This window comes from Lissotriton vulgaris, chromosome 12 (assembly GCF_964263255.1).
Source record: "Lissotriton vulgaris chromosome 12, aLisVul1.2, whole genome shotgun sequence".
NCBI classification, from domain to species: Eukaryota; Metazoa; Chordata; class Amphibia; order Caudata; family Salamandridae; genus Lissotriton; species Lissotriton vulgaris.
The window spans coordinates 254,789,798-254,816,019 of NC_141700.1; the positions used below are offsets into that span (position 1 = coordinate 254,789,798).

The 26,222-nt window shown below is 47.5% G+C and overlaps 1 protein-coding gene across 4 annotated transcripts in view; it reads right to left on the reverse strand.

The window, feature by feature from the left end:
* Window positions 1-355: 355 nt before the first annotated feature.
* Window positions 356-26,222, reverse strand: part of CCDC102A (coiled-coil domain containing 102A) — a 360,110-nt gene continuing 334,243 nt past the window's right edge. For all 4 annotated transcript variants that reach the window (XM_086947789.1, XM_086947790.1, XM_086947788.1 and 1 more), the window contains exon 9: window positions 356-5,718. In XM_086947789.1, coding sequence (XP_086803915.1) covers window positions 5,592-5,718 — 127 coding nt within the window. In that variant the 3' untranslated portion in view covers window positions 356-5,591. The remainder of the gene's footprint in view (window positions 5,719-26,222) is intronic.

A 26,222-nucleotide genomic window follows, 5' to 3' on the forward strand; every position in this document is an offset into this window, starting at 1 on the left:
AGCACGAGGCCAGCAATGTGGAAAGGAGTCACCACCATCCACTGACATCTATAAGGCCTGCAGGGAAAATGTACGGGACCCCACTGGCAGTACTGAAATACAGGAGGCGCCGACGACAGACACATGAGAACCCATTCCAGTGACAGGAGTACAGAACACAGACTAGGGTGACCCCTGACACATATACAGCACCTATGGGGGGGAGCCTGACAGTCCCTACAAAGTCTATGAGGGCAGTGAGGGGACCCCTGAGTGAGACCCTTTGAACATGTTCAAGGCCAGCCATGTAAGCTTGAGGGAGACCCCAGGGAAAGGAAGAACAGGACTAAAGGCACCAGACTTAAAGAGGAGAGCCAGGTCTACGCAAGATGAATCTATATTTATAAAATACAGATATATAAAACGAGTACAAACATATGATAATATAATATCCACAGTAACTCGAGTCCGTCGTCGCTCCTTGAATCCTCTCCACAGAGTCGATAGAACGGTCCATTTGTGCAGGGGTGGATGACACAGCGCCCCGCTGTCCCTACTCCCATGTGCAGACCCGCTGTCCACCCAAGGATGTGTTCACTCCACCGCTGGAGTGAGGCACACCCCTGGGTGTGTGCCTTCAGCTGTAGAAGAGGTGAGTCTTCATCCGGGGCACCTAGAGGTCACTTCATGTATCATTTAGGTTATAAACACTCAGACATTTATCCCAAAGCACAAAAGACAGAGCCCCCCCCCCCCCCCAAGTTACAAGCACATTACACCGAGGAAGACTCATTACTGTGCAAGAGAGGTCATATCACACACAGGATGCCCAGAAGAACAGTATGCCCATTTGTAAGAGACAGAGTGCGGTGGACAGGTCAGATAATGTCCCTTGCCGCAGCCGCACTCCCCCGCTGTAGTCTGCAGTCTCCGATGCTGCACCACCTGAAAGAAATAGCGTCCTTAGCGTTAACGCTTCAAGGTCAAGGGACTGCGGATGAATGTCCCTTTGTGCGATAACAAGCGGCCACTCCTGAGTCACCCCCCTCGAAGTCCTACCAGTTAAAGAGATGACCTTATGTATGAAATTGGACCAGGCAAAATACTGAGTGACGCCCTTGGTTGATGTCGAAATCTAAAATAATTGTTTTGGGAGGAAACACACATGCAGAGACATCCATGTATGTTTCTTAAATAAATAACTTTGGAGTTCAGGTAGCCGCTTGGCAGAGGTAATACTAATGCCCATTTCCAAAACGATGAAATGCCAGGAAGGGCCGGAAGGATACAGCTATCAACCTTAGAAAATCAATGGTCAAAAACTGTAGTTGCATTGCAGGGTGAGAAATTCGAACATGTTTATGAAAGTGCAGGCATGTACCTGAAGTGGATAAAGAAAAGTAAATGTTCATTAGGAGATTTTAAGTAAACCCCAACACCAGCTTCACAAGTCTGGGGGGATAAATAACAGGCGAACAGTAACAGAGCCACAGAAGACTGACGTCCACCCGATACCCAGATGAAACCTGAATGTTCCGCTGCTCCACTGTGGACCTGAACATCAGCGGTGGAGGGGTCAAGGAACAGAGAAGCCTGAGAGAGGGAACGGGACTGGCCACAGCTTTATCATGAAAAGTCCTAGAGGGTCACCGGCATAGCTAAAGGTATGAAGGGCACGGGAAAACACCTGTGGTATTCCATTGGGTCTTCCCAATCACTGCGTCAACGGCATGTGATCTTGGTGCCCTTTAAACAGACAGAGACCTTATAATCCAGAGCAGCAGTAACCGGCGTACAAAGACTCGACCGGGAGGACTCGGATGCAATCGACCAGCATTAACTTGATATCCCACCATCACCAATATTTAAATTCACTCCCAGAACACCACACTACCTGTTGAAATCCCAAAAGGACTCCCAAAATGGCCTTCAGCTTGCACAACTTGATGTTCTATGTGTTTTCTTGCTGAGACCAGGTGCCCCGAACCATGAAGGGGCCAATGAAGAGCATCAGTCTGAACTGGGAAATTCTTTTTAGGTTACAGGGGTCCTGGGGCACGTGGCCAGTAAGAGGAACGTTTTGAGGGAATTGAAGCCAGACTGTTCCAAGGCACACCGATATCAGATAGATACCAGCTCCTGTACTGAAGGTTGAGGGTGGTATCTAAAACAACTATTCCAGTGACTGTGGAAACTATCCACAGTGAAACAAAATGGATGTGCTTTTCTTTTTTGACAATAATTAGGCACTTCTAATGGCTATGGAATGAGCCTCACTTTATCAATGTCAAAGTGAGACACAGGCTGATCAATGGAGCACAGAGCGGCTGCGGCTTCCAGCTAGCCTTTTATAGGGGCTGTGATCTTCCCCTTCCAATGGCTGGAGTCAGGCTCTCCCATGAGCCCCAAAGTGATGGGGATAAATGTGCTTGCTGCAGCCTTCACACAACAGCCTTGGGTCCGCAGAGTGTGTGACAGCCCTCAAATGTGTTCATCGCTTCTCTGTTTCCAGGCGCTGAGCACAGGCTGCTCATGCAGCACAAACGCTGTTCATACCTAATTTGTGCCCCCCCCCCATTATTCATTCTGCTAGTCACAAGGCATCTGGTAGATGGGCTGGCATTTAATGGGCATGGGGTTTTATACAGGTCTACTAACCGCAAATGTTAGCCTCGGAGCTCTAAGGGGGTGAGGTGTGCAACCAGCATGATCTCTGAAACTGCTGCACCAGATTCTCCTCAGGAGGCATGCTCTGGTGTTTTGCCAGATTACCTATAGGGAACTAGTTTTCCACATCACGTGCAGTGGAATGGTTTCTCCCGTTTATGGATTTCTATATGTAGATTCCACTTCTTTCAGCTGAACAAAGATGGTGGAGGTTTATACAGCCAGAATTTTTCCTGATCTCCCAACTGATAGCAACATAGGAGCAAACACTTTCATGAGTTACGTCACTATGACCACATAGGCAAAAACACGAAGGCCCTCGTGACGTGTGAGCCGTAGTGATATCGGAGGGAGTTTGGCTAATTTTGGTGGCCCAGGTGTGCACCCACATGAAATTACCAGGACTGGGATATACTGCCAGATCTGACCATGTGTGAAAACACACTTTGTAAAACTATCGGGACTCCGGGCTCCACTAACTCCCTCTCACAATAGTGGACGAAGCAGGCAAATCAGCCCCCCATCCCTCCGGCCCACGCACAATGACCCAATAGGGCCACCGGCCTCACATTTACCAGGGGCTCAGGGTAGGTGGTATTTGTACGTGGAATAGTCCCCAGAATCCTGGAAAACGTGCAGCAAAGGACCCACCAATTAAGAAATCTGCAACTCTAAACTTCTCTGAAACAGGATTTAGGCTGATGATGACGGCTTAATTTCTTCGCTGTGTAGATGTGTATGAGAAGGTCTGGAAGGGTTTGTGAAAGATCTGACTGGTGATCAACCTCACATACTAGTAGCTCCAGGGACAACAATCCCTTTCAAATATGGCCTAAGAAGGACCAGTCAGTCTCATTTCCAAACATCATCATGATGGCAGGTTTGGCAGGAAGAGCATCAGTCTATGGAGCCTCACTCTCGGAGGGCGGCTGTGGCAGGCTCCCGTGTGACCCTCTCAATGATCTGGCTGCGAAATTCATCTCCTCTAAAACGCCTGACACTACATCACCAAAGGCACGTTATAGCAGGTTAAGGATATTTAATTGAAATAGGGCATTGTTAACAAATGAAAAGAAAAAAGTGATCGGGTGTGACCCTCGATGTAATGCTAGGCGATGTGGCTCAGGGTATGAAGCGTCAGGAAAGGGAGAAGGAAGGGGAGCTGTATTACACAATATTCTCAGACCAGCCCTACATTAAAAACTAGGAGTCTCACAATGGCATTTGGCTTCAAAATTATCTGGAGGAATGGGATTTTGACCCACCTTTTTTGTCCCCAGTTTTAAAGAGGTGGGGTGGGTTATTCTCATACACAGGCATAACGATGGACTGCTGTCCAGATGTGAGGAGGCACAAATCTCACATACACAACAAATCTTGGGTGGCCTCATAGTCCACTTCGCTATACGGAGTATCTCCTATCTACTGGTATTTGCTGGCACTTGAGAACAACTGTTGTCCACGGTCTGCGTCAATAAAGTCAACCCTGGTCTTACCATTGCGTCGATCAGAATGAATGGTGATGTCCATCTATATCAGTGCATAGCGGCCGGAAACAGCCTGGGTCTGAAGAAGAAAGGGCACGAGGGTCAGCAAGCAGGACACTACCACTCACAAAATCTCCCTGAGGGCGAGCTTTGGTGGCCAACACTAGAGTAGACGGGAATAAAAATATATGCAGTTCATTGAATAAACCCCAAAAACATAGAAGAGGGGCTGCTTCTGCCCAAACTGGAACCACCGCACACGCTTCAGTCCTGAGAAGGGAGACGAGGCACGTGGACACAGCAGTGCAGGCGTCCATGGCTTAGGGCCGGGTGGAAGGGCACGCAGTAGGGACTCAAATCGGCAGACTAGATTTACAATCTTCTCAATGTCTGGCACGTGGGTCCCAAGAATTGTGAAGAACGCGAATGAGTAAAACACAGAAGGCAGAAATAGAAGAGACATCCCCGCACATAAGAGAAATCTTGCCTTGTGTACATAGTAGGGGATGGGGAGATGACCTCTTTCGGGACAAAAGATGTTGCGATGCACAAATAATAATGAATACAAGACATGTCACTCACTGTACTAAGCAGCACCAGAGGAGATTCTTCCTGTTTCAAGAGAAGTGTCTCTTCCGCAGGTAGTAGGGACTATGACGACTCTTACCATGGGTGAGATGTTAGCCTATAGATGGACAGGGGCATGTCTCTACCTGCACATGAGAGGGAGCCTCAGAGGAAATGAGGCGTCTGTCCAAGAGGCACTGACTTGCACTAACTGGGTCAGAGGTAGGCCTCTTGGTGTTCAAGAGGGGTCTCGTTAGGGTTCCGGGGCATCTTTGGCTGGTGTTTAAAGACTTCTGTCCGAAACGAAACAAAAAACATTTTAAGCAGCAGAAGTTAACAGACATAACATATAAACTGATGCCCTTATCCTTTCTGTAAGTGGAACGAATAGCCACTACCCAGAATGCAAAGGTGAGATGAATTCATTTGCCCCAAACGCAGGGAAGGGCGTCTATGAGAGAAATTGTATGGACTTTTCACCATGACATATTGTAGCATCATTTTGCATAGAATGGTCTTATGAGATTAGCATTCACCAGAAATGTATCCAAACCATCCGGATTCCATATCCAATGGGCCCCAGGAAGCAAGACTCTGGGCAGAGGATTCCTGTGGTCCTTGTGGCAGTAAGTCTAGTAATAAATCCAAGGGCGGCAGGGCAGATTTCTAAATTGCCTCTGTGGTGCTTCTGGAGTTCCTGTGACGGGTAAAGACACATATGGCTTCTTCCCATTGCATTACAAGTTGACATGATTTACTGGAAGGTTGATTCCTATCTCCAGCCCCATTGCATTCTTGGTGCATTTCCTGCTTTATCTATTTCAGGGTCTCCTCAATAATGACCTAGAGCTTGGCCGGCCACACCTGTGGCCTCCGACTGCTTCTTCGGTGTTATGGCACCTGGATCTGCAGCTCCTCGTCTTCTTCCTGGTCACTGGTCACATCCTCGGGGTCTTCGGAGCCAAACCGTGCACCTCTCATCTTCCCAAAAAGAGGTGTCTGCTGCTGCCGGCGGAGCCTGCATTGAAAGAAGAGACTGAATCAATGTGAAGATAAAGACCAGACACCAAGCTCCACCAGACCCCTAAAATACCTCCAAAAAGAGCGACGCCCTCTCATCCCACTCAACCATAATGTTACTGCACAACAAGTATTGAATTTGTACTAAGAAGTGTTGAAAATGTTGTATAGAAATGTTTAGTTTCATTTTGCACACTGGTTTACCTCTGCCCACCACCCCAGGTCCTTCCTCGGTTCCCATCATGCCAATTATTCCTTTATAAGAATGTAAATGTGGGACACAGTTGGCTGCAGGTGTCAAAGGACACAGTGTACTCTGCTTTGCCTCTTCATGATATCTGATGGAAGAACTGTAACAACGTGTGTGCACACAAGAGAACTCCAGCCATCCTCTGCTCTCCCCTAGCTTCGATGTCCGCTCACCGTCTCGGAGAGCAGTTCAGGCAGGAGATGGCTGCCTGGTGGCATCCCACACTATCTTTTAGCAATGACAGCTTGAGCAGACTGTGAGGAGCAGCTGTTCTCAGCATAGAAGGGAAGCTGTGTAAATCTCTGATGGCGCCTCATTCATGCAGAGCACAGTGTCCTGCTCAGAAGACCATAGTCCAATACAGATAAAGAGACTGGCGCCACTGCAGAGGAAAACAACTAAGATGGCGCTAAATTCTCCACCAGAGTTTGAAGCAGATACAGACTTAAAGTGTGTATAGTTTAAAGATCTGCAAGACAGGTGTTGAACAGGATACTTGTGTAAACACTATGACACTATGACTGCAGTCAAAAGGTGAGCATATTACAGGAGGCAGAGAGCTTATTACACCAGCAGGGGTCCTTGCACAAAACTTGAGAGGAGGGGTTAGGGTTCTTGGGAGTGAACTAAGGAAGATGTCCATAGAAAGAGATGGCAAAATCCGTAACAAAATAAAAAGAAAAATGGCAAAACCAAAAGGGCACGCATCTTGGCTTTGCTAGTGCAAGCCTCTAGGCTATTCCAATGTTTTTTGCAGATGCTTTTCAGCATCGGCAAAAACAAAAAAAATGGTTATTGTGGCCGTTAAAAAAAATCTGATGATCTCTACACGAGCATATTTCATTCCACATGGGCACACATTGATCATAATGCTATGCCAGCCCTAGCATTACCACTCATATAAGTGCACGAGAAGGTGAAAATGTAGTTTTTATTTTAATTTAATGTACCTTTCACAGATGGTAGATGCCCATCTTGAAGTGGTAAATTAAAAATAAATGTATGCAAATTGGGCTAAGCTCGCCTGTTTTGAAAAAATGTAGCGGCCAGGCGGGAGCTGGATGATGGTGTTTACATAATAAAAGGCAAAAAAAGCTTACCAGACAGGTGGCGGTAGGGGAAGCAATGGAGTGTTTGGGGCAAGCAACACAGCAAAAGTAGGAGCCAGAGATGTGAGAGGGCACAGCACACAGTGGTTAGAGAATACACACATGCATGATCGTTAACTGTTAAAAGCAAAAGGAAACAAGCATTGGAAATGCAATAGGTCTCGCACCATTAGAGTTAGTGCTTTTAGAATTGTTTATGGTTTTTTTTTGTAAATGTTTAGCATTTTTGTTTCCTGTAGCCAATGCTAAAGAATTACAAATAAAAAAAGCCATAAACATTTCTTAAAGCTCTAACTGAAATGGTCTGAGACCTATTGCACTGTGTGAGGGTGAGGGGTTGAGGGTGAGTGAGGGTGGGTGAGGGTGAGTGAGGGTGAGTGAGGGTGAGGGTGAGTGAGGGTGAGGGGTTGAGGGTGAGTGAGAGTGAGGGTGAGTGAGGGTGAGGGTGAGTGAGGGGTTGAGGGTGAGTGAGGGGTTGAGGGTGAGTGAGAGTGAGGGTGGGTGAGGGTGAGTGAGGGTGAGGGGGTGAGGGTGAGGGTGAGGTGTTGAGGGTGAGTGAGGGTGAGTGAGGGTGAGGGGTTGAGGTTGAGGTGTTGAGGGTGAGTGAGGGTGAGTGAGGTGTTGAGGGTGAGTGAGGGTGAGTTAGGGTGAGGGGTTGAGGGTGAGTGAGAGTAGTTGAGGCTGAGTGAGGGTGAGTGAGGGTGAGTGAGGGGTTGAGGGTGAAGGTTTGAGGGTGAGGGTGAGGGGTTGAGGGTGAGTGAGGGTGGGTGAGGGGTTGAGGGTGAGTGAGGGTGAGGGGTTGAGGGTGAGTGAGGGTGAGTGAGGGTGAGGGTGAGTGAGGGTGAGTGAGGGGTTGAGGTTGAGGGTGAGGTGTTGAGGGTGAGTGAGGGTGAGGGTGAGTGAGGTGTTGAGGGTGAGTGAGGGTGAGTTAGGGTGAGGGGTTGAGGGTGAGTGAGAGTAGTTGAGGCTGAGTGAGGGTGAGTGAGAGTGAGGGTGAGTGAGGGGTTGAGGGTGAAGGTTTGAGGGTGAGGGGTTGAGGGTGAGTGAGGGTGAGGGGTTGAGGGAGGGTGAGTGTGGGTGTGGGTGAGGGTGAGTGAGGGTGAGGGTGAGTGAGGGTGAGTGAGGGTGAGGAGTTGAGGGTGAGTGAGGGTGAGGAGTTGAGGGTGAGTGAGGGTGAGTGAGGGTGAGGGTGAGTGAGGGTGAGGGGTTGAGGTTGAGGGTGAGGTGTTGAGGGTGAGGTGTTGAGGGTGAGTGAGGGTGAGGGTGAGTGAGGTGTTGAGGGTGGGTGAGGGTGAGTTAGGGTGAGGGGTTGAGGGTGAGTGAGAGTGAGGGTGAGTGAGAGTGAGGGTGAGTGACAGTGAGGGTGAGTGACAGTGAGGGTGAGTGAGGGTGAGTGAGGGTGAGGGTGAGTGAGGGTGAGTGAGGGGTTGAGGGTGAAGGTTTGAGGGTGAGGGTGAGGGGTTGAGGGTGAGTGAGTGTGGGTGTGGGTGAGGGTGAGTGAGGGTGAGGAGTTGAGGGTGAGTGAGGGTGAGGAGTTGAGGGTGAGTGAGGGTGAGTGAGGGCGAGGGGTTGAGGTTGAGGGTGAGGTGTTGAGGGTGAGTGAGGGTGAGGGTGAGTGAGGTGTTGAGGGTGAGTGAGGGTGAGGGTGAGTTAGGGTGAGGGGTTGAGGGTGAGTGAGAGTGAGGGTGAGTGAGGGTGAGGGTGAGTGAGGGTGAGTGAGGGTGAGTGAGGGTGAGTGAGTGAGGGTGAGTGGTTGAGGGTGAGGTGTTGAGGGTGAGTGAGGGTGAGGGTGAGTGAGGTGTTGAGGGTGAGTGAGGGTGAGGGTGAGTTAGGGTGAGGGGTTGAGGGTGAGTGAGAGTAGTTGAGGCTGAGTGAGGGTGAGTGAGGGGTTGAGGGTGAAGGTTTGAGGGTGAGGGGTTGAGGGTGAGTGAGGGTGAGGGGTTGAGGGAGGGTGAGTGTGGGTGAGTGAGGGTGAGTGAGGGTGAGGAGTTGAGGGTGAGTGAGTGTGAGGAGTTGAGGGTGAGTGAGGGTGAGTGAGTGTGAGGGGTTGAGGGTGAGTGAGGGTGAGTGAGTGTGAGGGGTTGAGGGTGAGTGAGGGTGAGTGAGTGTGAGGGGTTGAGGGTGAGTGAGGGTGAGGGTGAGTGAGGGTGAGGCTGAGGTGTTGAGGGTGAGTGAGGGTGAGTGAGAGGTTGAGGGTGAAGGGTTGAGGGTGTGAGGGTGAGGGGTTGAGGGTGAGTGAGGGTGGAGGGTGAGGGTGGGGGGGTGAGGGTGAGGGGGTGAGGGGTGAGAGTGAGGGGGTGAGGGTTAGGGGGTGTGAGTGTTAGGGGGTGTGAGCGTTAGGGGGTGTGAGCGTTAGGCGGTGTGCGGGTTAGGGGGTGTGAGGGTGAGTGTGAGTGAGGGGGTGTGAGGCTGCTTCGGGTGTGTGACGTTGCGTGAGTGTGAGTGTGTTTTTCTTGTGATGTCCCACTCTATTTTGATTCATTCTCCACTAAGTTTGGTGATTCATTGGGGGTGCGTGGCTAGCCGAGCTGCGAGATGGCCGCCATGTGAGCGAGCTCCGCCGACCGGGGGATTAATCCTCTTAATTTATCCTGCAATACAAGCTGTAACTGGCGTGCTGTTCACTCTACACGGTGGGGTAAGCTTTTGTGGCCACACGAACGAAAAACAACGGAGCGAAAAGTGTCCCGCTGGGCGAGATCCGGAGGAAGGTGGGACCCGATTGGGAGACACTGAACCAGCCGCAGCCGAGCACCATTATCTCGCTGCTAAAATCGAGCCCGAGGCGGAAAGCGAGACTGAAGGCCGCAGCTGTGGGAAACTGCGGAGAACGAACCAAAGCATGCAAAGGTGCCTGGGGCTGGCGGACCGCGCTGCCTCGAGCGCAAGATCTACACATTGCAAGTACACAATTGCTGCGAGAGGGGGCTGTTTAAATATAACTTTTAGATGCTGGCGCCTGAGCCTTTACCCTATACAAAATGGCGGCACCCCGCAGATTGCTCTCCTGAAGCTGGCTGCCTGATGGAGTGGAGAGCGGGCGGGCAGAGAGAGTGAGGGGGCTGAGCGGGGGTGTGGGAGGAGTGCGGGACACAATTGCTGCGAGAGGGGGCTGTTTAAATATAACTTTTAGATGCTGGCGCCTGAGCCTTTACCCTATACAAAATGGCGGCACCCCGCAGATTGCTCTCCTGAAGCTGGCTGCCTGATGGAGTGGAGAGCGGGCGGGCAGAGAGAGTGAGGGGGCGGAGCGGGGGTGTGGGAGGAGTGCGGGAACAGACGGGAGGGGAGGAGAGTAGGAGGAGGAGTAGGGGAGGCACGGCCTAGCGGCCGTGCAATCAAGAAGTGAGGGGGCGGGAGAGTAGGCAAGGCAGGCGGCTGGGGCCATGTGCACGTGCTTTTAAGCTCAATGCGCATGCGCATTGAGCTTAAAAGTCACGGGCACTGCAAGGAATCGCCACGATTCCTTGCAAGTTGGACAAAGAGTGGGTAAGCCCCCATAGTCTCGCTTGCTCGATGCGCATGCGCATCGACAGGCGAGACCTAAAAAAGCTGATAATCAATGTGGTACCATGGAACGATACAAGTCATCCTAGCAAAAGAATGGTGAAAAACCTATGCTCCAGGCGAAGACAACCACAGGAAGAGGAAGGGCAGCCATCAAATAAGATGCAAGTAAATAAGAATGACAAGACAGTCAACCAATGGTAAGCAATGGGCTGACCTAAAACCCACTGTAAGTGCTGGTAGTGATCAGAATACGCCTTTGACAAACAGTTAAAATGTCAGTAGGCAAGACCTAAAAAAGGTCTGAGAAAGAAAAGAGGGCAGTGTTAAAAAAGATATACCATACAGGTTATATAATACGATGTATGCAAGCAAAAATAAAAGGTGCATAAATTAATGAATGGACTATTGGGTGGTTCTGGATAAACAATGACGAGGAGTAGCAGAAGTGCAAACTCGGAGAGAGATTGTATAAAGACATGGAGAAATTGGGTAAGGAGTAAAGGATTACATACTATTACAATACAACTTGGAGGATTACAGACAGGGTGAGGTCAACAGACTACTTTGGTTGAAAAAAGGTATTTGTGAGAGGAACAGTATAATTTGAATAAGTAAATATATATATATATATATACACACACACATATATATGTATACATATATACACACACACAGGTATATATATATATATGTACACATATATATACACACACGCACATATATGCACACACATATTTATATGGGATACAAGCCATTGTGGTTCTAGTACATGTGTGAATTGCAATTTATTTGAATTTAAAGAACATGTGTTTATGCTTAGCATTTGGTTTTTGCTTTATGTTTACTGTAATGTGTTTCTTTTATCAGTGTTTGATATCTTGAAGCAAAGTTCTCATGGACGGAATTGGTTTTGTAGTAAACAGAATAAATCAAACCAAGATGGAGGCCCTGGCTCACTCACTGTGACCATTCCTGCTTCTACCAGAGGGCTGTGGCCCAGCACCCCCTGGGGCCTGTTAGCTTCCTAGAAGAGGATGGAGAAACACTTCTGTGCTTTAATTATTACTAGAAAAGCCACTGAGGCCTCCCTGCCCCGACTTCAGTACTCCCCGGGGGTGTCTACCACACTTGGTACTGCAGGCAGGTCAAACTAGCCGAACTGCTTGAAGGGGGGTCAGCTGTTTAACTCCCGGGGGGCTCAGAGTCACAGCTGGAAGCCTGCAGGTCTCCAGTATTACTTGTGAGGAGGGAGAGCCTTGAGAGCGAATGCCCCCCGCGTGAGTGCAGTTTCACCGAGGCAACGCAAAGCAATACAAAGAACTTCTACCAAGCTCGAAAGATGTTGACAAATCAAGCCTACCACAAATAGGAACCAGCCAAGGGGAGGAACTTGTGATAAGGAAAACGTTCCTTACCTGTAACAACCACGTTTGTTTCTTGTACTGTTGAGCGTTTAATTCTTGAAAGAAAAAGCGGAAGACTTACAAACGATGCAGGTGGTAAGTTCGCTATGTAAACAGACATGTATGTTTACTTGCTGGGCCCGGTGGGTGATAAATCTCGACATATGTTTCTGCCTCACTGCTGTTTCTCATGTTTCCTCAAGAATGAGGCAAGTTTTCTTCCTCGGATCTAGCTAATAAGTTCCCACTTTCTTTGTAGAGTTGATTTTCCAGAAATGCCAAATCCTACGATGTACATATCCTCTCGGTTCCTAAAATGTACGTGCAGACAACACGCATAAAACGGTACACCATGTATGAGCGGCAGTGTTTGCGAAGAGTGGTCGCAACCTCTTATGTACCACATCTGTTGCAAGACTGATGCTTTTTAGGCCTGGCCATACTGCTCTTCTCCCTTCGGGCCTTTTGATCATGGAGTCTGGATTTGCTAATTGTTAACTGAATCTCTGACTACAGTAAAGTGTTCAGTGAGTTGGAAATTTCGGAAATGGAATATTTATCATCCTAGGTTGTTGATTTACCCCCGATTGCTAGAGTCGTCAGTAGACAGATTCTCTTGGGCCTGTTTTAATCTCTGTGGTCTGTAGCCTTCTGTCTGTGGTTCCCTAGGACGCATTCTGACACATGGGACAGCCGTAAAGTTGCTGCTGCTTTTTTTATTTCCAAAGGCGGTTATTTGAGTTTTAAAGGAACTTAACTGTTTGCATTTTATTGCATTTGATCTTCTTTGTTTTATGCTTGTTTTTATATCTTCATTTTAGTTTATTTTAACTTTCACACCTTTAAGCTTATCGCTCTTCTCTTACCTGTAGTGGTGTCTGCCCCGTTCCGTCGCAGCTATGTGCCGTTTGTGCGGAGGGCGTGGTAACAACCTTATCGGCCATTTCTAGTTCGCGCCTCTACTTCCGGGTGGGGTGGGGTCTAGCCTTCACCACATTTTACCTTATTTAACCCAATGTGGACGAGTGCAGTGAGTGTGCCAAAGGCGTGCCTAACGCAAGCCCATTTGCGCCAGTCCGCATCGGCCCGGGGCCAGAAACCCTGGTCCGCCAAGGTCAGCCCCTAGATTCTCTTCCTCCCTTATGCTGCTCAATCTTAGATCTACTCTTACACGTTTTGCCAGGTCTTTAATCCTGATTTCCTTCCTTTTCACTGTTCTTGCTGCCAGTTTGAGTGTACTTCTAATTCCCAGCCGTGGCCCGATAAACCTGGGATTGAGGAACCCTGTTCATTTTCCAACGCATTGGCTGATTCTTCCGCACCTTGTGAATTTCGATGCTTCAGCTTAAACTGCCGTTCCCTACCTAAACATCAGCTCTACCTCTTTTGTCGATGTAGTAGACCCTGATGATGTCTTTTTAACAGAAAACTGGCCTCACAACACATCCCTACCAGATGTTATAGTGGCACTTCCTGACAATTTTTTCTTGTTGGGTATTAATTGACCTCTTAAAGTAGGCGGAGGTATCGCCATTATTATTATTTTTTTTAATCTATAACTGTAAAATTGTGGACCTCCAGATTCCCAACTGTGAAGCCTTGTTTTTATCTATTCTTTTTTCACCAAAATTTGCATTTTCGGGTGCTTTTATCTATCGCCGCCCCAGGCCTTCTTACAACTGGTGCTTAGCTCTTTCTGATTTTTTGGCCCACATATTCTTCGGGTAGCCAATTTTTCTGTGCTCAGTGACCTCAACCTCCACCTTGAAAACTCCAATGATAAACCAACGTTTGCACTCCTAAACTCACTACCCACTCACATTGCAGGGCACCTTCTGGACACTATTTTTTCTAACCTTTCTACCTTATTTGTTGCCACACCCGTCCAACTTTGCTGGACGGACCATTTTGCAGTTCCTTTTACTAATAAGTTTCTCTCTGTTTCTTCTACCCTGCGGACTTCACTGCCTAAAACTATGAATTGGTCCAAACTTAATATGCTGGTGCTAAACAGACTGCTTCTTTATAAAATCCCTTCCCTTGTATCGCTACCTGATCGAGACCAACTTTCCGTGCATCAATGGCTTACAAAGGCCATCAGTTCTGCCCTACCTCTTTCAGTTAAGCCACAGCTCAGAATGCATACTCCTGCCCCCTGGTTTACGGACTCCCTAAAACAGGAGAAAAAAACGTTGTAAAGCCTTGAATGGAGAAAACACTATTTACCTGATGCGAAGTCAGAATATTTGGTAGCATTAAAGAAATACCAGATCGGCTCGCACAACCTTCTTCACTAAGAAGATCTTGAGTTCCTAAAACTGCCATAAAACTTTGTTTAAAGTTGTGAACAAACTCTCGTCAGCCAGTACTTTTATGCCCCCCCCCTCGCTTTCTCAACATCAATGCGATGAGCTTAGAACATTCTTCTGCAATAAAGTCAAGTCCATCCATTGCCAACTTGATGCTGATGCCTCCCAATAAGGGAATAAAACGTTTCCAATAATCCAAACTGAGGGACACCTTGATTGTTCTCCCCAGGTTTCTGATGCTGTGGAATTCACACAGACCAGGTCATGGCTCCCTTTGGATTTGTCTACTTTGCAGCTGTTACTGAGATCAATTAAGTCTGGTTTACCACTTGATCCCCTTCCTCCCTCTAAACATAGTCTTTTGGTTGAGGCAGCCCTTAAGGTGATCCCCAAATTTCTCAACACTTCCTTAAGTACAGGACTTGCACCTCAGAGCTGGAAACATGCGCTGGTCCATCCCCTATTAAACAAGCATTTACAATGCAATGGTTTCGCCTTTGGAAAAGTTTGAGCTATTGGCATTGTAAATGACAACATTTGTATTTATGTGTTGGTTTTGAAAACAGATAAATAAATGGCATTGTCATTTACATTGCCATTAGCTTAATCTCTCGCAAATGTGAGACCTATTGTACCCTACGGACGAGCTCAGCAGACAGCAATTACTAGCACACACACCCAGAGCCACACAAACACACCCAGAGCCAGCCACACACACACACCCAGAGCCAGCCACACACACACATTTCTGAAGTGAGTGTGAATATGCAGTGCTGCAGAGGAGGCCACAGTGTGCAGTGCTGCAGAGGAGAAGACAGTGTGCAGTGCTGCGGAGGAGGTCACAGTGTGCAGTGCTGCAGAGGAGGAGACAGTGTGCAGTGCTGCAGAGGAGGCCACAGTGTGCAGTGCTGCAGAGGAGGAGACAGTATGCAGTGCTGCAGAGGAGGAGACAGTGTGCAGTGCTGCAGAGGAGGCCACAGTGTGCAGTGCTGCAGAGGAGGAGACAGTGTGCAGTGCTGTAGAGGAGGCCACAGTGTGCAGTGCTGCAGAGGAGGAGACAGTGTGCAGTGCTGCAGAGGAGGAGACAGTGTGCAGTGCTGCAGAGGAGGCCACAGTGTGCAGTGCTGTAATTAGAGTCGGTCTGGGTAGTGATGTAATGATTATCACCTTGCAGTGTTGCCCTCTAGTGCAGTGCTGCTGAGGGGGGTACTGTTTGTAGTGTGGTAATGAGGATTATTCTGTGCATTTCTCCATTAAGCGCTTCTTTGTGTAGTACTGCACGGAGGGCTGTTCTGTGCAGCCCTGCAGTGAGGGTCACGCTCTACAGTGAGGTTTCTCCAGTGCAGTAATAATGGCGGTCCCTCTGTGCAGTGCTGCTGTGGGGGTGTCTTGGTATACTGGAGGGATGCTGTTCAGCCCTGCAGTGAGGGTCAGGCTCTACAGTTCTGCAGTGAGGTCTCTCCAGTGCAGTAACAATGACTGTCACTCTGTGCAGGGCTGCTGTGAGGGTGTCTTGGTATACTGGAGGGACGCTGTTCAGCCCTGCAGTGAGGGCCAGGCTCTACAGTGCTGCAGAGAGGTCTCTCTAATGCTGCAGTGAGATCCCGGTCGAGTGATGCAGTGAGGGCATAGTCTGCAGTGCTGCACTGAGTCAGTGCCACCATGTGCATTGCTACAGTGACAGTCACTCTGTGCATACAGGCCAACATTTTAGAGGAGGGAGGTGGGAGAGTCTAAAAACTCAATCGGGAGCATGGATTTACCCCTTTCACTTCTATTGAAACAGATGCTGTTCAGGCGGGAGACAGCCTAAAGAAAAGCATTTTTTTGCTCCAAAAATCGATAGCATCCCGCCGGAATCGGGCCCACGAGCATGTATGCTCTGTTTAGAGCTGCACCGTGTTACCCCGTAGAGTTCTGAGGGTGAATGTGCAGTGCTGCTGTTAGGATCACACTGCCCGAGTACTGCAGTGAAAATGACTCAGTGCAACCCACCCCTGAAAACAACACTTTAAAAATTGCGAAAACAAAGCTTGAAAAAATAAATAAATAAACAACCGCCCACCGCCGCATGACGATCGCAAAGGGGCGGGATGAGAAAAACATCGCCGGAACGCCCAAGAATCGCCTCGAACCATGACAGACAGATCTCACTTCCAATGGCTAGCCTCCATTTATGGAGCTAGCCAATGGAAGTGAGAGGCGTGACAAAAGCACCATACTCTTCACAAAAGTTTTCGCCTGCGCGGCGGACGCCAGGCGAAACCTAAAAAGGAAGGTCTTGATCCACTCTGTTGGGCAAATTTTCGCCCAATATCTCTTTTGTCTGTGTTTTCTAAATTTCTGGAAGGGCATATTAATGTTCAACTTTCCTCTTTTGTCGCAACTCCCAATTTGCTGCACCTTTCACAGTCTGGTGTTAGGCTGGGCCATAGTACCGAATCTGCTCTTCTTGTGGTCACTGAATATCTCAGGCAACAACTCGACTCCCGTGGTACTGCCGCCCTCATTTTGCTAGACTTAAGTGCGGCTTTCAATACAGTGTCACATTCTATTCTGGCAGACCTACTTGAAGCCTCAGGCATCGAGGGTTTGGCTTTAAGGTGGTTAATCTTCTTTTTAAAAGACTGTACCTTTTAAGTATTTTCGAATGACGTAAGATCGATTATTCTAGCCTTAACCTATGGAGTGCCTCAAGGTTCAATTTTGATACCTTTGCTTTTTAACATTTAAGTTCGCCCTCTGGCAGACATTGCTGAGAAGTCGGGATTGACCATCTTTTCTTATGCTGACAATACACAGATTATCTTTTCACTCTCTACAGATCAGCATCAAGATCTTTCCCTGCTTCAGCTTGGCCTGATTAATATATCCCAGTGGATGACCAGAAATGCCCTGAAACTAAATGGCACTAAAACAGAGGTGCTCGTTCTGGGTAATAACCTTTAGCTTTGGGGAATTAAACATTGGCCTGACACTCTGGGCCCTTTGCCTGCCTCTGTCCCTAAAGTCAAAAACCTGGGCTTTGTTATTGATAAAAATCTTTCCCTCAAATCTCAGGTGCCTAGTGTCACGGCGCTCTGCTTTGCTATTCTCAAACGGATTAAAAAAATGATCTGGCTAATTCCACCGGAAGTTCAGAGAACAGTCTTGCAGGTTCTGGTAATTTCCAGGCTGGACAACGGCAATGTGTTATATTTGGGTGCAGCTAAAGCCTCCGTCCATCGGCTGCAGGTTTTACATAATGTGCCTGTGCGTCTCCTTTTTCGTCCGCCTAGATGCACTTCTGCTTCACCTCTGCTCCATCAATTACATTGGATCAAAGTGAACAAGCGCATTGAGTTTAAAGCTCCATGTTAAATGTATCTGGCCAAATTTGGCCTGGCTCCAGCTTATATCGAAAGATTGGTAACACCTTATGTGTCTACTCGACAGTTGAGATCTTCTAGCCTCTCATTGTTCTCAGATCCCAGGTTTCGTCTTGTCCGTATGTGCGGCCGCTCATAGGCCCTAAACTCTGGAATGCTTTCCCAATCGATCTCAGGAAGTGTCACTCTCTGCTAGGTTTCCACATGAACTTAAAGACTTTTCTTTTTAGCCACCAAGCTTGATTCTTATTTTTGCCTGTTGCCTAGCGCTTGTGTGGCTCCGCCTCCAACTTGTCCAGCGCCAGGAGACCCTGTTGGGGAAATGTGCGTTTTATAAATCAACCAAATAAATAAATGGTGCAGCTGTGTGGTGGGAGGACTGTCATTGAGGATTCTGTGAGGAGTTTGACTCTGTAGTGCCTCATGGTGGAGGGTGGTTGTGACATCAGAAGTTATACTATAATTTTGGACATCTAACAATAAAAACAATACCCCAATGTTGCTCTACATTTATGGCCTTGGACATTTCCTGACACTTCTTTTGAAAAAATTGAGTTACATGGTTTTCCTGCCCGATGCCTGGGAGGGTGTGTTGGGAGGAGTTTAGTGCAGGGAGAGCGATTTTAGAGGGGTTTATTTGAGGTAAAGAATGTCCCATTGACCATTTGCTCTTACACCCCTGACTTCACGTCCATACAGAAAAGCCGATAAAGTTAGGATACAAACCAAATGTTACTGGTGAGCTGAAGTCTGCCAGTTGCTTCTTCGTGGCCTTACCATAAAAGGAAGCAGAGGTGGAGATTTTGCTCCACGTTTATATCTCGGGCCCATATTTTGCAGTATTCTTCTAGTGCCGGAGGCCTTCAATGATGGGTGAAAGAGTGACCTCTGCGAACAGTAGAAATCCAAGCTCTGTGTTAGGCAGCAGAGCATCTGCACCAACAAAATTCCTCCTAGCAGCAAAAGAGCAAGTCACTAATATAGATGATGCAAGGATTGCTCTAGCAGAAGCAGCAGTTCACGGAGGAAGATGTCGAGATACCTCCAGCAGCAGATGTAGGCGGTTACTTAATGACAAAAACACTGCTCTGCAATCAGATCAGATCATTACAGTCGTCACAGGCAGTGGTAACTTAAAATGTTGTGCCCAGGTGATCTGAAAAGTTTAATCCTGCTATTAGGTGAACACATCCAAGAATCCTGAGTCACACTGCTGGGCTGTCAATGGAAGACTGAGAGATAAAAAGAGACTAAGAAAGAGAAGATGGGGGAGGAAGAAAAGATTGGAAGATGCAGAAGAGACAGGGACCAGAAGGGGAGCAGCACAGGGGACTGTGACGAGAGGGGATGGGGAAAATGGGAGTCAGGGACAGAGAAACGTGTGGAGGGGACTTAGGGTGCAAGGGCTCTGAGTGGGAGAGGAGAGAGCGAGGAAAGCAGGAGGGAGCAAGGAGTAGAAAGGGGATACAGGAGAGGGCATTGGGCTAGATGGGAAGGGCTGAGGAGAGTATGGAGGACAGGGGGAGAAAGTGGAGAGTGAAAAGAGGGGTCAGGAGGGAGTGAGAAGCACTGTGGGGCAAGAGAAGGGGCACATGCCAACGTGAGTGAATAGGGAACAGAGAGGCGTGGAGAGCAAAGTGCACAAATGAGCGGAGCATCGGCGCATATACGTCTAGCCTTGGCAAGAGGCAGTCTTTTTTAGTATTTTCTTTTACAAGCAATTGCAATCGAAATTGAAGGTTTGGGAGTAAAAACAAAAATATATTTGGGAGGGGGTAAAAGGTGAGATTTACCCCATCTCCCCACCGGTGGCAGTGAAGTGTTCTACTTTACAGGCAAATATGCAACTGTGATTAGGAAAAATGCGTCATTCACAGTGAAAAGAGACAATGGTTGAAGTGGGCAGCCCGCCCGTTGCCCAATTTTATATTCGGTGGTGGCAGTTGAAAATGAATGACATGAAAAGCGCGGAATCAACCCCCCTCTGTGTGTATATATATATATATCTACGCACTTCAATTATTCTGCTTAATGCAAGGGGCTGGCTAGGCAGCTAAAGCTGTATCTAGGCCAGACCTTAAAACTTAGTGGAGAGACAGAGGAAACCACTGGGTGCAGATGAGCGGCAGGAAGAGGGACGCCAGGAGGAAAGAGAGCTGAGGCGAGACATGACGGGACCAAGGGCCCAGGAAGAGAACCAGGAAGGGAGGGTTGAAGAGAGAGCAGGGGTGGAGGAGCAGAGACGGAAGGAAGTAGAAACAGGAGGAAAGAGAAGGGGCGGAAGAACGGGGAAAGAAAAGGAACACATGGAAACAAAGCAGATGAAGGGGAAAGAGAAAAGTCACAAGGAATAACGTAAAAGCCAGTGACATGTTGACATGTTTTCGTGGATATGGAAGGAGGTAGGGGGGTAATGCGTAGGAGACGGAAAGAGGAAACAAATGACTGTTAGGAAATGGGAGCTCGCGAGTGAAAGCGGGCAAACGCACGTGACAAGATGTCGAGAAGGGGGAGGAGGGTGGAAGGGAGAGGTTAGAAGTGACGTGTGAGGGTGGGGGGCCTCTGTGAGGCAGGATGGGAAAGAGAGGGCGCCCCCTCGCCCTGCATGCAGCGTCATCTTATCTCCCCTCTCAGCACATTCCCTCATTATCGCCCCCCGCCCCCTCCCCGCTGATAGCAGTCCCCAGGGCCTGGTAAATGTATTAACCCGTTTGAAAGGCCCCAGTGTTGCTGAACAGCAATTTATCACCCGCAGCCTGTGCTTTGCCGAGCATGAATAAGTCATGGCGGCCCCGGGGGACCTCGGGCCAGCAGGGCGCGGAGCGGCAGCACGTTCATCTTTTAAGCGAGACACCACGCCGACGGGGGCACCGCACACTTCACGGGATATTATTAAAAAAAAAATCACAGTTCATTTCACGGATAAAGGCAAGTTCTAACTGCGGGACTCAAACTGCTCCAGACAGCGGCATTTCTGGCTTAATCTGTGAAAAATTCTCAAACGGATGGATGCTTCGTGCAGTGCGGCTGGAGGGGCATGAGAGAGTGAAATCCGAGCACCACGGTTCTAATCTGAGCCCGCAGGCACGGTACCATGTCTTGAGTTGGAGATGGTTCCGTCACACCGGAAGCACACTCGAGTAGATGTGAAGTCCCCAAGCAGTGTGGGGTGCACTACACTTGGATTGATTAGACACAGTCCCAGGATTTAAGCGTGTACGTGTGTGTATACCTGCTGGTACTGGCTCAGCAGGCGAGAATGCCCAAACTTGGGCAATGTTCAGACCCCACAATCATTTTAAAATTTGGGAGTTTTGCACCACGCTCACTCTTCTCAGGGGAAGAGTTTGGAAATACAGGAGCTAAGCGGATCATTCGCATCTTCTTGCTTAGTATGAGCTTCCCTGGTCTTGAGCTGGCCACTTTCACCATACAGTGGTTCAGCAGTTGCCCAGTATTAAAGGCCTTCTCAGGCTGTACAGGCATGAAAGATATAGTGTCAATGGTGCAACTGTGGCACTGCAGGCCGCGTCTCCAGATGGCATCACCCAGTGCTATAACAAGTATGGTGACAGCAACAGCTTCTGCGGTAATTCAACGGAATCGGACCCATAGACTGTGCATGGAAACGCCAGATACAGGATCATTTTCTGCAGTAACAAGAGGACTCGCGGAGTCAACCCCTTCAACCCATGACCCGATACTAGCAGCAGCACTCGGATGACAATTCTCTTGCAAAGACAGAGTGGTTCTTTCCTCCAACATCTGTTGCGTCAAAGAAACAGACGCCTTTAAGACACCTTCACCAATATCGAACCAAAGGAAGGCAGATTGGAGACCGGGTGGTAGATGAGAAGCACAGATCATCACAGACTGGCTTCATTCATGGGTGGAAGCACCAAGGTCTTTTAAATCACACTGGGGCGTCACCAGTCCAAAGGGGTGTGTTGACGACCTTCCACGTCCCTGGGCCATTACTCCGCCTATCCTACAGGAACAACAAAGGACATAATCCAGGTCTTAAGTGATATAGCACCGAGCACTGTGGCTTTGCCATGTTAGGCACTGTAAATCACTGCATTACTCTTCTCTCCGCCAACACATGATACATGTACAGCATTACTGAACCAAGTTGCTGAAGATCATATGGAAATGCTTGGTTCCATCCTTCTCAAGAACACAGCCTGCTATTTTTTGTTTTTTAAGATTAGATGTGAGATTACAAGTAAGGACTAACACTATGCAAGTCAGTCCAAACCCATCTCAAATCTAGCAGCAACCCAAACAGCCAGGGCGGGACAACTGGCACCAGGCTTCAAGTTATCATGAAGAGCTCTTCAAGACACTTCTGCACTACAATAAAATCCTGCTTTTCCCTCGACACCTCCTGCTTTCACACCCTGTTTGCAGGTGTTAAGGGAAGCCCCTTACTGTTGGAATCTTTCTGTAGTCTTATGAGCATTCCAATATGAGTCAAGAATTCCGCCAAGGTCTACTACACTGAAACTCTGTCAAAAGGACAAAACTATATTTCACACGGACTCACACTGCGTTTTATAATGTTTTTTCTACAGATTGCAGCCTGTTCGGTGTTCACCCAGTGGTTCTCATCCTAGAGGGCTACCAGAGTGCCAACTCTTGTGCTTGCCAGCAGAACTCTAAACACAAATCACATGCACAGGGAACCAAAAATGCCAATCTGATTTATCCGCTAGAGTAACCTACATATACTCAATAAGGCGAGACCAACATGGCTTATGTAGTCTATTTTAATGGAAGTGCAACTTTGATTTCGTATTGTAAGATACCATCTTTGGCCCAGCTGTCAGGTTTTAGAGGCAGAAAATATCCCTTGTCACTGTGAGTGACAAGGGAAGAGATACAGCCTTTCCAGGCCCTGAACCCAAAAGCACAAAGGGCTGTGCCAAGGTGCCTTTGAGATCAGAAACGTTTACTGTGACGGATACATTTGAGGATTATAAGATGTGCACCCAAAAAGGTCTAAGGAGTGTAGGAAACAAGATATGAAATGGCTTCAGTTATCTGGTACTCCCAAGTACCTAGTCCCCTGTTAATCGAAGGGGCCCTAGAAGCCGTACACTGCAATCACTACAGCTCATTCATACCTGCATGGAAACTTTGATTCCACACTGATACTTTATAAAAGAAACACCCACTGCAACTTGTGCTGGATTTCAATGTACTTAGCTCATCTCTTTCTGTAATGCCAGAGAAATTCTATCCCTGCTTTGCAACTTCAGACGTAACACAAATTTTTGCAAAGGCCCGGAGCTTCGCAAATATAAATTCAGTGAAAAATAGAGGAAAAAGTTGAGCAATGAGTTCGATATAACTGCAGTGCTTAGAAGAATGAGTTTTGGTTCACAAAACTCTGCTCAGAAGCCCGCGGCCAGTGCAATTAAATGTAGATGCGCCCAATACCAAGGCAGCATAGTCTTTAATCCACCTTATGCCACTATAATCCACTTCCAGACACTCCCTGCCCCTTCATCTCACTCAGTTCCTGCTTATTCCCCTTTTGACAGTTTAACCGTCTTTCTCCACCTCTGTATTTCAGGTTTGTTCACTATTCCCTTTCCTGCACTTGGTAAATGTCTGATGCAGAAAAAAATCGTGATGGTTCCCAAAAATGAGTGGTAAACTTTGTGAAGCCTAGGCAGAGATTAACACAGTGTTAAGGTGAAACTGTTCGGGGTCATGCCAAGAAATCATTATGTGCTGGAGACTAGCTTTTCCTTCAGGCTCCGTTTTAATCCTTTGAACTGAGAGCTTCTTAAAGACCATTTTTTAAACAATTGATATCTCTGACTGAACATTCGATTTTACTGAGTGTCATAAACTTGGGCAGTATTCAATGTGGTGCCAAACTTCTAACCACTTGCTATGAGATAGTGGTGTTTTAAAGTATTTTTATTTGCGTAAACAACCACAACATAGTCTTCCCTCAACAGCCAGCACCAACCGAATAGATTAGAAATCCCATGTTAGGCATAGAACATTACAGGCAGAATTACATAATCTACATTCTAAGATTAGAGTGGCTAATTCCGATACAGAATATAACACAACCCCTTACATTACAAAAAAACCAAATGAATAAATAAAACAAATAAAATACCAAGAAAACTGATAATGGAGTATTACAAATTACACAAATTGTATCTAATATAATGCCTCAAATATTCAGGAGACATTATGAATCTAGTTCTCCTTTGCTCTTGCTCTGTCTCCACTTGTACACCACAATTTCTATTACCCTCAGTATCTTCACCCAGGAGTCGCTCTTACATCAACAGCACTCTAACACTCCCTCTGCTCCTTCCAGGAACCCCGTGGTCATCCATCAACATGAAACTGCTGCCACCACTCTCCTCAGCCACACTTGCACGACCAGCTTTACCATATAAGGCAACTCTCCTTCGATTCCACCTCTTCCCATTATCCAACACCACAAAAATGAAACTATAACTCTGAAAGGTCCACATACCTTCTTTAGACCACCTTCCACACGCCCAGATTTCACTTTCACGAAATCATCCACTTCAATACCTGAATTCCATTCTTCACTAGAAGAACACCCTTCCTCTTAATGCAGTAGTCTTCATCCAAGCTGATAAAAATATTGTCCCTGCCTCTCATCATGTCAAATGGTACTTGTCCAGTAACAACCCTCTTGGTCGTGCAATAAGCCCAAACAATATCGATGGCAGCCACTCCGTGACTCTCCTGCGGTGGCGGGGTTTTGAGCGAAGCGGACGGCGCTTACATCGCATCTCATCGCCTCTGGAATGTAGGAGTGCCTGTGTGACTCCTCCTACCATCAGCGGACGTCGTTTCTGGGGCACCTGTTATTGTTGACGGTGGTTTTCTGCTTTCTTCTTCTGCGGCGCGACTCTGGAGAGCTGTGGCCGCCATTTTGTGCAATTTCCCGATCACTGCAGACGGAGGTTTCTCCTAGTGGCGTCCGGTGCCTCAGTGTTTACATTAATGCGCAGACAACCTTAGCAGCCTCAAACATCCTCCTTTAAGGTACTTTTTACATGATTTGAGTGTGGACCACGGGAGATTTTGTGCGCTTCGAAGCCTAAACGCTGCCATTTTGAGCTTCACCCTCAACAGCTTCTCTGCCTCAGGCGTTTTTTCCTCACTCCTACTCTAATTCAACCATTTTGCCTTACAATTGACTTATTTTAACCCTACAATGTCTTTGGCTTGGAACCACAATGACTTATGAGGTCAATTGTCAGCATTAATGCCACCTTATTGCTCCTCAGTTATTCCTTATGTTCCCCTGGATTTACCTCGCATTTTATAACGGCCTAGGAGAACATATGTTCAATTGTTGCTCTTTTGATGTGTATTAACTGCCTCTCACGTATTTACATGAATTGAGTTGCTATTTCAGGTGTGAATTTGTTTTTTACCTATAAGCTGACGCATTAATTATTTCTATTTTTTTGCGAAATTGTATTACTATTCTATTGTACCAGCCTGTTGACATCATTGGGTATGCTTTCTATGTATTTATATGCATTACAGGTCTAGTTAATTGATGTTTCAACGTCTGGCATTTCCTGGTGTACTATCCTGTGGATACATTTTCCTCTAGGTATATGGGACGTTTATCTAAGGTTCTTCAATTGCTTAAACCCGCGCCACGCAAATTTCTCATACGCACTAGCTCTCGCTTTGACTGCATCTCCATGGAGGTCTCGGACGCCTCTTCATCTAAAGGTGCCTCAGCGCCCCAGTCTACCTATAGCTCTGTTGTTTCTAAGGCTTCTACGAAACGAATGAAGAAGGATCCCCCCTCTCCACCTAAACAGTGTACATCCGTGACAATGGATCTTTTGCTTGAAGAGATACAAGCTTTACGACCATTTATGGAGGAAACCAATTCCACTCTACAGTTGCTCTCCGAGAAGTGGTCTGCCATTGACCAACGTGTTACTGTGTTGGAACAAACTGTTGAGTCTTTCTCCTCTTCCACTTCTAAGGTGGATTCTATTTCTTCACAAGTCTCCGTATTTCATAAGCAGATTGAAAATTTGGAAAACAGAAATAGGAGAAATACCCTTCGCATTTATGGCCTTGCGGAGGAAACGGAAGGCTCCGATCCACTTGCCTTCTTTAAAACATTTCTCCCAACTCTTCTTAAGCTACCTGAAGGTACAAACCTAAATATTCAAAGAGCACATTGACTAGGATCACCGTCACGTCTATTGTCTTCCTCTTCGTCATATAAACCGAGAGGCATGATCTTGTACTTTCTTGAGTATACTGACTTACTAATGGTGTTGTCTGCAGCGAGAGCCATGGGTCGCATTATGTGGTCAGGCAAATCTTTGTTTTTTTCTCAAGATTACGCTAAATCAACGGCGGATAGGCGTAAGGAATTTTTGTCCTTGAGACCGCAGCTGCGCTCAATAAATGCAAGATATGGCCTTTTCCATCCTTGTTTGTTCAAAGTGACTATTAATAACAAAACCATGACCTATGAGGATCGAGTAAAGTTGAAGAGTTTTCTCTACT